The 12,358-nt window shown below is 41.0% G+C and overlaps 1 protein-coding gene across 1 annotated transcript; it reads right to left on the reverse strand.

Annotated features, from left to right (window-relative positions):
• Window positions 1-1,997: 1,997 nt before the first annotated feature.
• On the reverse strand, window positions 1,998-4,562 carry LOC140494512 (relaxin-3 receptor 1-like). Its single transcript, XM_072593769.1, has one exon. The coding sequence runs from the start codon at window positions 3,731-3,733 to the stop codon at window positions 2,630-2,632; it is 1,104 nt and encodes a 367-aa protein (XP_072449870.1). The 5' UTR covers window positions 3,734-4,562; the 3' UTR covers window positions 1,998-2,629.
• Window positions 4,563-12,358: the final 7,796 nt, after the last annotated feature.

Raw genomic sequence — 12,358 nt, forward strand, 5'->3', positions numbered from 1 at the left:
CAATTCTCTCCCTAGTTACCTGTCCTTAATGTATTTATGAAATCCCTTTGGATTCTCCTTAATTCTATTTTCCAAAGCTATCTTTTTGTACTCCTGATTTTCCTCTTAAGTATACTCCTACTGCCTTTATGCTTTTCTAAGAATTCACTCAATCTCTGCTGTCTATACCTGACATATGCTTCCTTCTTTTTCTTGACAAAAACCTCAATTTCTCTCAACATCAGGTATTCCCTACACCTACTAGCCTTGCCTTTCGCCGTTAAAGGAACAGATCCAAAGATGTACAAGTTAGGTGAATTGGCCATACTAAATTGCCCTTAGTGTTCAGGAATGTGTAGGTTAGGTGCATTGTTCAGGAGGAGACATAGGATAATAGGTTAGGGGATAATAGGTCTGGGTGGGTTACTCTTCGGAGGATCAGTGTGAACTTGTTGGGGCAAAGGGCCTGTTTCCACACTGTCAGGATTCTATGATTCAATGATACAGTCTCTGGACTCTCATTATCTCATTTTTGAAGGCTTCCCAATTTCCAGTCATCCCTTTCCCTGTGAATATCTGCAGTCAATCAATTTTTGAAAGTTTTTGCCTAATACCATCAAAATTAGTTTTCCTCCAATTTAGAATTTTAACTTTTGGATCCAGTCTATCCTTTTCCAGCACTATTTTAAAACTAATAGAAGTATTATCGCTGTCCCCAATATGTTCCCCCATTGACACCTCAATCACCTGCCCTGCCTTATTTCCCAAAAGTAGTTTTGCACCTTCATCCACATACAGAATCAGAACATTTTCTTGTACACACTTAACAAATTCCTTTCTATCTAAATCCTTAACACAATGGCAGTCCCAGTTTATATTTGGAAAATTAAAATCCCCTACAGATAACTGAGATCTCTTCACAGATTTGTTTCACAATTTCCTGCTGATTACTGGGGGTGTGGGTCAATTGTACAATCCCAATAAGGTGATCATCTCTTTCTTATTTCTCAGATCTACTCAAATACCTTCTCTGAATGTATACCCAGGAACATTCTTCCTCAGTACAGCTGTAATGCTATCCCTGATCAAAAACACCACTCCACCTCTTCTCTTGCCCTCCTTTCTATCTTTCTTTTCACAGGTGTATTCTGGAACATTAAGCTGCTAGTCTTGTCCATCCCTGAGCCATGTCTCTATAATTGCTATGATTTCCCAGTCCCATGATCCTCACCATACCCTGAGTTCATCTGCCATCCCTGTTAGGCCTCTTGCATTGAAATAAATGCAGTTTAACTTATCACTCCTATCTTGTTCTCTGTTTTGTTCCTGCCTGCCCTGACTATCTGACTCGCTCCTTTTTCCCAACTGTACCAGTCTCAGATTAATCTCCTTCCTCACTATCTCTCTGGGTCCCACTCCAACAATGCCCTTCGAGAAGGAATTCTAGGATTTTGACCCAGTGATAGAGAAGGAACAATGATATATTTCCAAGTCAGAGGTCTGTAACGCTTAACTTTCTAATTTTGTTATTTTTTTCTTTTACTACATTGTACCTAAGCTTTATCAACCTAGGAACCATTGTATGTAAGATGGTGCCATATGTAGTGACATTATATAGCTTTCACTGTACTCCTGTACTTCTGTAATTGTGTACACATGACAATAAAATTTAAATCTTTAAATATTTAAAATCGGCGTGGATTTTGTAGTCAGTGGTGAAGAACAGTACTCACTGTTGACTATTAACTTCGAGAAAATCTGCTTACAGAGATCGAGCCAAACCACCAATCAGATTAAAGAATACTTACAGAAAGCAACCCTGAAAGTAAAAGGCACATATTAACCTTTGTTTTTTTTTTGGTTCATATCAACTTCACAAAGATGAAATAAAGATTGGACCATACACATTAAATATCATATCATTATGAAATATTATAAAATATATAATGCTTTTATTACATTAAAAGCCAGTGGATTTTTTATATCAGAATGGAAGAAAATGATATTATATGCTTATATTATTTTTAAGGGCCAGAGAGATAATAAATAGTAGTTATGACTTAGCATGCTATTAAACACTCAATTATATTTTATCAGTAAGGCTAACTTCCAATGTAAAAGGAGAAGCTCTTATTATTTCAGTGATTTCTAAAGATTGCCATGTATGGTAAGTTGTGGTGGACCCTGTGGAGGAGCAGGAAGTGACTCCTGAATTTCTCTGTTTAACTGTATATCCAGGCACCAAAAAAGCTACTGTCAATTTCACAGACAAACACGACAGTTTCACAAATTCTGGGCCACAATGTATCCATTTTGTGCAACTACAGAAACCCTAAGATGCAATAGGGAAAGAAAAGCTGTTCGATTGTAAGCATGACTGATTTTCCTAACACCAGTAAAATGCAGTTCAGATACAAATGGAAAGTTTACATTAAATATCTTTCAATTAAGAACTAAAACTTATGCACACTGATCATTAGACTCCTACCTAAAACTGTAACAGATACTGAGTAAGTCACATTTAGATAATTAGATGAGAGAGAGAGAGAGATGATCAGATCAAATTGCATGCTGGGAAACTTAGACAGAGTGTGAAGATTACAATTAATCAGTCAATGATCAGGGAGCACAGTCAGATCCAATCTGTGCCTTACTTTGACATAGCGATGATGACTGGCACCTGTCTCTTCTTGCTGGATGCCAGACTTGGCATCAGAGGTCGGATCTGCCTGATGGGGGTCACTTTCAGGAGTAACTCTCTCAGCGCTGCTCGAAACTCTCTTCTCATCAAACAATACAGGATGGGATTGAGGCAGCTATTACTGTGAGCGAGGCAGATGGAGACGGGGAAGATGTATGCCTGGGTGGTGTAAAAGGCGCCTGTAAATTCGACCACGTTCAACTTGATGAAGGCACTCCAAACAGTGAGGGCTTGGTTAGGCAGCCAGCAGATGAAGAAGGAGAGCACCACGATGGTGACGGACCGGGTGACCTTGGATGTTCTCTTTGGGTTGTTGCAACTCATTTTCTTCCTGTTTACAAAGCGGAGCAACAGGATATAGCACACGGAGATGATGATCAGAGGTAAGATGAAGCCAACCAAGACCTTTGAGAGCTGATAGAGCCCCAACCAAAACTGGGGATCATTGTGAAGATCTGGAAACTTGACAATGCACAGCTCTTCATCAACCACTGCAACAGTGGTGGAATAAATTGCATGAGGAAGGGTCGCAATACAGGCTACTACCCAGATAGAGATGCAGAGGAACTTGTCAGAGTATCCAGATGAGTGTGTCTTCATCTTTAGGGATTGGGCCACTGAGCAGTACCTGGTGATGCTCATGACAGTGAGGAAAAAAACACTGGCGTACATGTTCATCACAGTCACTGAAGAGACCAACTTACACATGATGTTGCCAAAAGGCCAGCTGAAGTCCAGGGCAGTGTCCACTGCCCAGAATGGCAATGTCAGCACAAATTGGAAGTCAGTAACTGCCAGGCCCATCACCAGGATGGTCATGGTGGACTTTTTCTTCACATACTTGGACTGGAGAAGACAGAGGACCAGGAGATTACCCACCAGCCCCAAAACACAAACAATAAGGTAGACAATGGAGATCAAGATCCTGGTGACTTTAAATCCATCGCTACGTACTTCGGTGCCATCAGGAATGATATATTTCAGGAAATTCTCCAGCGACTGGTTGGTTTGATTAAACAAGAAAAACAACTCCTCAAAGTTAAGATCAGCCATCCTGAACACCTTTCCCAATCTTGTTTTCCTTAAATCTCATTCAGCAGTCTGCTGGTGGTGGGTGAGGAGGGATGTGGGTGAAGCAGCTGGGGCCAGAAAATTCTGATCATACCCTTCCTCTGGTCACTTCCACCCTCCAACCTTTCTTTTCCATCTCTCGCCGTCTCTGAATTTACTCTCTATATTTCTCCCATCGATTTCCTCTGGCCTCTCCTAATTTATTTCTGAACTCACAGACCCATCCCTTTATCTCAAGCCTTATTTTCACTTTCTCTGACCTTTGCTCTCTCAACTTTCTGACCCCTTCCGTTTTTATTTCTGTCTGCTCTCTCCACCCTTCAGGCTCTCTGCCTTTATTCCTGATGAAGGGCTTTCGCCCGAAACGTTGATTTTGCTGCTCCTCGGATGCTGCCTGAACTGCTGTGCTTTTCCAGCACCACTAATCCAAACTCTTTAGTTCATTCCCTCTCTCACTGATCTCTCGCACTCTTTCTTATTGATTTCTCACTCCCTCTCATTGATCTAACTCTGATATTTCTCATTCTCTAATCTCCCTCTCTCACTCAATCTGATTCATCAGCTCCCTCTCTCTCCCTCTGATCTCCCTCTCTTCCCCACACCCCCAACCAGATCTCACACCCTCTGACTTCTCACTTGCTGTCTGATCTCCCTCTCTCCCTCTATCTGTTCTCTGTCTCTCACTCTGGTCTCCTTCCCTGTACTTTTTTTTCACTCCCTCTGATTTCTCACTCCCTGTCTGAACTCTCTCCACTCCTCCGATCTTTCTTACTCCCTCTCTCTCCCTGTTTCTCTCTCCGATCTCCATTCAGCTCGCTCTCTTAATCTTTCTAAACTCAGGTCTGAGCTGCTTGAAGCAGGCGACGTCATCGAGCATCATGCAAAGGAGGGATTTGTGCTGCATGAGAGTCCCATCGGAGAGAGAACATCTTTCTGTGGTAGAGACTGCTTCTATTGTAGGGAGAGGTTTATTTTTCCGTTGTAGGAAAAGTCTATATTGTAGAGAAAATGTGGCCATTGAAGGGAGAGAATGTTCTTCGAGAGAGAGAGTGAGGGTCCAAAACCTCAGCTGCCCTTGTTGATGTGAATCTCTCATTGTGTCGGACAAATGGGGAATCTTTGAACAAAACACACCGAGGGAGCCAGTCCATAGGTTCTGTGGATAGAGATGTAATACATTGTAAGAAGTTTATAATATATATATATTTACACTGATAGTAACCAGGGCGAATGGAATTTACGCGCAATTTTAAATTGTAACCGGATTAACCAGGGAACTGGTTACTGTGACAGACTGAGCATCAACCCCGGACCAGGATGAAGTGTGAAAGAATTAGGGAAGCTTGGCGGTGAGAGAAGGCGGGGTCTCTGGACAGGATCAGCGGAGCTGTGTGTCTTTAAGCCATCTCCTGGCGGGAATTGGGTTTACTCAGGTCCTCATGACCGGAGAACTCTGTTAGATCTCTCCCCACCCACCCATATACCTCCTGTGTGTAAGTGTGTGTGTCTATATATATATATATGTATTTGTATAGAAAGCGTGTATGTAAATGTGTATCTAGGTGTGTGTTCAAATGTGTGCGTGTGTATGTGCATTTGTGTAAATTTGTGTGTGCATATGCGTCTAAGTGTGTGTTGTGTAAATGTGTATGTAATTGTATATATAAATGTGCGCATATGTGTGTAAATTTGTGTGTAAGTGTATGTGTTAATATGTGTAGGTGGTTGGGTGGGGTGGAATGAGAGAGTGCTTTCAGAAATAATGGACAGAGTACTATGGGTTAAGAGTGAAACTAAACCAGGAGTCTGCTCTCTGATAAAAGCTTGGAGCATCTCTGGGGATGTGAAAGGTAAGCAGCAGAGGCTGAAAGAACAAGTGTGATATGAGGCCAAGTGACTGCCCCAGGGCCTGAATACTCAAGAATCTTTCACAGTTCAGAAAGCCAGGAGAAATGAAAAAGAGATGTATTAACTTTCTTAATCCAGGGTGAGATTGTTTTTGCAAAGACGATCATGGTGCACAGTCAGTTTGGGTGAAGGTAGGAAATAACAGAGGGAAGACATCACAGTTGGTGGGGGTATGTTTATAAGCCCCCGATAGGAAATATGCTATTGGCTAGAATATAAGTCATGATACAATGGGCTGAATGGCCCCATTATGTACTTTGACAATTCTGTGTCATCATGGAGCTTGTCAGGGAGTTACTGCAATAACCATGGGAGATTTTAATATGAACTCAGAATACTGTACTGCAGATGCTGGAGAACTGAAACAAAACAGAAATTGGTGAGGAACCTCAGCAGGTTTGGCAGCACATGTGGAGTGAGATGCAAGTTAATGCTTTCATTCCAGTGGCAACTCTACAGCTTAGCTAGTCTGACATCTGTCTTTGTGAAAGCGCTAGAATCCATTCCTATGGGACCTTCAGAAAACATAAGACAATCAGAAAGAATCAATATGATTTTGCAGAAGGGAAATTGTGTCTACCAAAATTGTTCGAGTTCTTTGGCAAAGTAACAAGCCAAATGGATAAAGGTGGACTAACAATTGTAATGTATTTTACAAAGTGCCACATAAAAGATTACCGCACAAGGTGAGAATTCATGGACTCAAAGACACACCATCAGTGAGCTGGGTTTCTCAATAGGCTGATGCAGGATGTAAACAAGCTTAAGGGCTGATGTACTGAACCAGGAGTTTGGCAGCACTTTAAATGCAAAATAAAGGCCACACAATGCCAGGTTATAGTCCAACAGGTGTATTTGGAAGCACCAGCTTTCAGAGTGCTGCTCCTTTGTAAAGTAGGTAATGGGGCAGGATGGTAGGACACAGAATTTATAGTGAAAGATCAAAGTGTCATACACGTCTTGTGATGTATTGAACAAACCTAAATTGCTGTTAAGTTTTTAATCATTTAGAATAAGGTTGTGTGAGAAACAAAGCTCACACACTTCAATAATTTCAATCCGAGACAAGATCTGAATCAATAGTGTCATTTATTTTACACTTGCAAGTGGGTGTGATGTCCCGTGTCTAAGAGGCAAAAGACATACACACACTAGGTTCAATTCATACATAATATTTATATGATTTAATGTCCATTGTTTTACATTGCTCCCTCCCCTACTTACATCATCCACTTCCCTAAGACCGGCCTCCACTACCCCTGTTTGCCTCTTGCCTTATCCGGCCTTGTCTGTGATAAAATGCTTATTTCTGGTCTCACAAGGCTGTTTGACCTTACCCTGTTATAGGTCATTGTTAGGCATATCCCTTCTTCATCATTATCTACCCCCTTCATCTGTGCCTTTCCCGAGGCCGTTCTGATCCCTATGACCCCTTTAATTGGGGTTTGTTCCTGTGTTTTCATAAAAGTGGGAAGCAGATGTTTATACCTACTGTTTGTACAGGCGTATCTAGCTTAACTTCATCCTCTCACAACATCTTATCTATTTGCCCACCGTACCTACTATTGTTCATTGGCACATTTCATTCTGACATACAATTTTAGCTAATACAAAAACAATTCTACATTTCCTCTACATCGTTTCCATTCTTGTTGACTCAGCTCTTGACTAAAACAATTACCCACTGGTGTGAGTTCACCTCCTTTGTAAAATGGAATTGCAGAAGTAACACTAATCCTACTGATATCCTACAATTGCAGATTTCAATTCATTAATGTATAAATCTCAGAACTTCTTTCAAGTCGTATTCTAGAGATAAATTAGGCTTTTATAAAAAAAAGTGACATCTCAGCTCAGACAATGCATTAAAGGTGTGAGGTTAGAGTCTGTCTGCATTCCAACCTTGAGTCAGACCGGTTCTATTTCCAAAGTAGAAATTTATAAGATGTCACATGGACTGACTGCTGACAGATTGTCTGCTTTTTGAACAAAATAGAATATACCTACAAATGCAAATTTGCAAATGCAAATTCACCCTATAAACTTATATGTGGGTGTGTTTGTGTATGCGCGTGTGCATGTGAGGGAGAGAGTGAGAGAGAATGTGTGTATGTGTGTGTGGGAGAAAGTGTGTGTGGGAGAGAGTGTGTGAGTGTGTGTGGAAGAGAGTGTGTGAATGTGTGTGGGAGAGAGTGTGTGTGGGAGAGTGTTTGAGTGTGTGTGGGAGAGAGTGTGTGTGGAAGAGAGTGTGTGAGTGTGTGTACACGAGCATGACAGAGTATATGCCTGTGAGACCTTGTGTGTGGCTGTGTGTGCCTGAGAGAGACCCTGTATATGAGGGAGGGTCGCATGAGTGTATGAATGTGATTGTGTGTAAGAATGTGTGTGTATAGTGTAGTGGGGTCACCTGTAGTGTGACATGAACCCAAGATCCCAGTTGAGGCCATCCTCATGGGTACCGAACTTGGCTATCAGCCTTTGCTTGGCCACTCTGCACATCCCGAAGTCCGCCTTGGAGAATGGTGAACTGAAGATCCGAGGCCAAGTGTCCCCGACCGCTGAAGTGTTCCCCGACTAGGAGACAACATCCCTGTCTGGTGATTGTTACACGGTATCTAATCATCTGTTGTCGTAACGTCTGCTTTGTCTCGCCAATGTACCATACATCAGGTACACATCCACACACACTCTTACACACGATCACTTTCACACACTCATGCAGAGCCTCTTTCATACACACACTCTCTCTCTCAGACACACACACATACCCCTCATACTCATACGCACACCCTCTCACAGGCATATACTCCATCATACTTGCGCACACACACACACTGACACTCTCTCTCCCACACGCACACACACACACACTCTCGACCGTCACTCTCTTTTCCTCATATACACAGATAAGTCTATGGGTAAAGTTGCATTTGCAGATTTGTATTTGCAGATACATTCTATTTTGTCCAAAAAGCACACAATCTGTAGACAGTCAGTCCATGTGACATTTTATAAATTCCTACTTTGGAAATAGAACCAGCCTGACTCAAGATTGGAATACTGACTGGCTCTCACCTCACACATTTATGCATTGTCTGAGCTGAGATGTCACCATTTTTTATAAAAGCTTAAGTTATTTCGAGTATGTTACTTGAAAGAAGCTCTGGGATTTACATATTAATGAACTGAAACCTGCAACCTCATTCTAAGTGATTAAAGACTTAACAGCAAGCTAGATTTGTTCAATACATTGCATCGGTCGTATGATACTTTGATCTTTTACTATAAATTCTGTGTCCTATCATCCTGCCCCACTAGCTATTAACAAAGGAGCGGCGCTCTGAAAGCTAGTGCTTCCAAATAAACCTGTTGGACTATAACCCGGTGTTGTGTGATTTTGAGCCTTGACAACCCCAGTCCAACACCAGCACCTCCACATCGTGGAAAGTAAACGAACCTTCACTCTCTTACAGAACCTTTTCTTCTCAGTCCATCTGTCTAGAAACTTCCAACTACTCACCTTTAAGGGCCATCACAGGGGCTGAATCTGACTTCAGGTTTTCAACCTCTTCCTTAGAGAAAAGTAGTCTTCACCGATTGGAGAGACTGGTCTCATTTCCATCTTCATACGTGACTTTTATGTTTGCTTACTTTAAATCTTCAACTATGCATTTTAGTTAGTAACTTTATTGTATTTATTAAATATCTTCCACTCATGGTGAGGTAATGAATTATCCTTTTATCTTGTTAAAAACATATTTTTTAAAATTGAAACATTCAGAAATGAAAAGTGGTCCATAAGTGGTTAATACATATTGACAGTTCACAGATTACTGTGAGGACATACCTGGAGTGATTGCAACATTAGGTTAAATGAACGATTAAAAACATGGTGTACAATGTGGGAAGATGTGAATTTGTCCCCACTAGCAGGAAGAACAGTAAAGCAGAATAATATTCAAACAGAGAATAACTGCAGAGTGCTGCAGAACAACGTGATCTGAATGAACTTGTACAGGAATTAGAAAAATTCTCATGTAGATGCAGCAGGAAATTAGGAAGGGAAATTAAATTCATTAACAGATGGAGCATCAAAGTGGAGAAGCCTTGCTACAACAGTACAGCATACAGGTGAGATCACACCTAGGGCAAGGTTGTACATAGTGTCCAGCTGATACACTTTAGCAATTCAAAGGAGCCTTGGAAGGAGAAAAGAAGAAAATGAGGATGAGAAAAAGGAAGAGGAAAATGATAGAAAAAGAGGAAAGGTTTTTTTTTAGCGACATTGTAAATGCTGAATAGCAAGAGGCTATGGTCTATCTGGATGCTGTAATTTATTTAACAGAACGCCCCAAACCTGCAGATCACACCGATTAGAGAGACTGATGTATAGAACATATTAATGTCCAAGCTCCCTCGTAACACGCATCATCTTGAAGTGGACATAAACTAATCCTCTTTCAGTATGACACACTGGAACACCAGTCTATTTTGGACCATTCATTCAATTATAAAGTTTAAAAACCTTCTGAAAAAAACAGCGTTTGTAATCAGACACTATTTCCATAAGCAGTAATCAAACTCTGCTTTGTTTTGTTATTTGTTGTTTGATTCTTTGGAAAGCACTTGGGATGGTTATCTATCACACTGAAGAGCTGTTCACTTTCAAATTCTGCACAATGTGCCATCTCTGTTGCATTCTCACTTGCCATTTCCATGTTTGCAAATTTACTGATGGACGCACTTTCCTACAGCTTGACATACTGTACTGTTTTATTATGGTCTGATGAATCCCTAGCTACTTATTGCTAGACTCTTTATCACATTCATCACTAAGTATTGATCATGAATATCACAAAACAACAATGTGCATGCAGGTATAGTTACAATATTTAAAAATTATAAGGATAAGTACACAAATAGAAAAGGTTTAGAGGGATATGGGCCAAATGCAGGCAGGTGAAACTGCTTTAATTTGGGAACATGGTTGGTGTAGATTAGAGTCATAGAGTTGTACAGCATGAAACAGACCCTTCGATCCAACTTGTCCATGTTGAACAAATATCCTAAACTAATCTAGTCCTATTTGCCAGCATTTGGCCCATATCCCTCTAAATCTTTCCTATTCATGAGTCCACCCAGATGCCTTTTAAATGTTGCAACCAGCCTCCACCACTTCCTCTGTCAGCTCATTCCATAATGCACCACCCTCCGCGTGAAATTGTTGTCCCTTAGGTCCCTTTTATATCATTCCCCTCTCACCTTTAACCTATGCTATCTAGTTTTGGACACCCCAACCCTGGGAAAAAAGACATTGGATACTCACCCTACTCATTCCTCCCACTATAAGATTACTCCTCAGCCTCTGACGCTCCAGGAAAAACAGCCCCAGCCTATTCAGCCTCTCCCTATAGCTCAAACCCTCTAACCCTAGCAACATGCTTTTTCTGCACCCTTTAAAGTTTAGTTGCACTGAAAGATCTGTTTCCTTGCTGAATGACTCTATGACTAATAGGTCATATTTTTCTAAGTCTTCTTTGTAGGTGATTGGAACCTCCATCCTTCCCATTATGAGGATTATTGCTCCTTCACAACTTCTTAATTTATGTGTGATTGTTTCAACAGACTTAGTTTTTGACAGTATAGCAGCTCAGAATCACACTGATTGATAACTCCCATGACAACCACCATATTCACTGGGGTTCCATCCAATGTTATTTGGACTATGATAACCTATGAATTTTAATTGGACATCTTTGTGCTTCTTAATGTATGGATCTCAGCTGACCTCTCATTTATCTATTCCCATTTGACAGCCATTTGTGGTGTTTGTTGTTTCTTTCCATTAGTTTTTTCCTCCATGGTCGTTCCTCTCACACTCCCTAGCAAGATGACCCTTCCTCCAACGTTCCTTGATGGGATGACTCTTCCTCCAACACACCTTGGTGAGATAGCCCTCCTTCTTGCAATTGTAACCCTCTGTGTTCATAAATTCTGAGGCCAATGTTGGCCTCGGCATTAAGACCCCGACTTCGTAACTGCCTTTATCAGTGCCTTTGGCTTACTCAGCTATGGCATATTTACTTCAGCAGATGATTGGTGCTTATTAACTTTGACTTCTCTTGAGTCAGATCTACCACACCCATGGACAACATCCTTTGCCAAGCTATGTTAAAGGTCAACTTTGACAATGTCAGCAAATTACTGTAAGTAAATTTTTAAACTGCACGCAACCTGTCTTGGGAATGCTATCTCTTGAAATTGAGATTAACAGGAATATCCATGATGTTAATGGCAGTGAAAAATACCTTAAGCCACTCCTGTATACACTGAAAGATTCTCAAACATGACTGGACTGTCCTGGTCTCCCAGTGATACCTGTTGATTCAGGCATGTGTACGAACAGCCTTTCCATGAAAATGGATTTTTAAACTATTTCCCAGCAACAAAATCCCCACAAATCCTCTGCTGGAAGTGCATCCAAATCAATTTTGTTTGGCTAGGGAGGCAGGTACAATTAGAGCATTTAAAACACATTTGTACAGGTTCATGGAAAGGAAAGGTTTAGATGAATGTAGGCCAAATGCAAGTAAATGGGACTAGTTCAATTCAGAAAACCTGGTTGGAATGGACAAGTTGGGCTGAAGGGCCCATTTCTATGTTGTGTACTTCTATAACTCTATGACTATTAATGCACAA

The sequence above is a fragment of the Chiloscyllium punctatum genome, chromosome 24 (genome assembly GCF_047496795.1).
Source record: "Chiloscyllium punctatum isolate Juve2018m chromosome 24, sChiPun1.3, whole genome shotgun sequence".
NCBI lineage: Eukaryota > Metazoa > Chordata > Chondrichthyes > Orectolobiformes > Hemiscylliidae > Chiloscyllium > Chiloscyllium punctatum.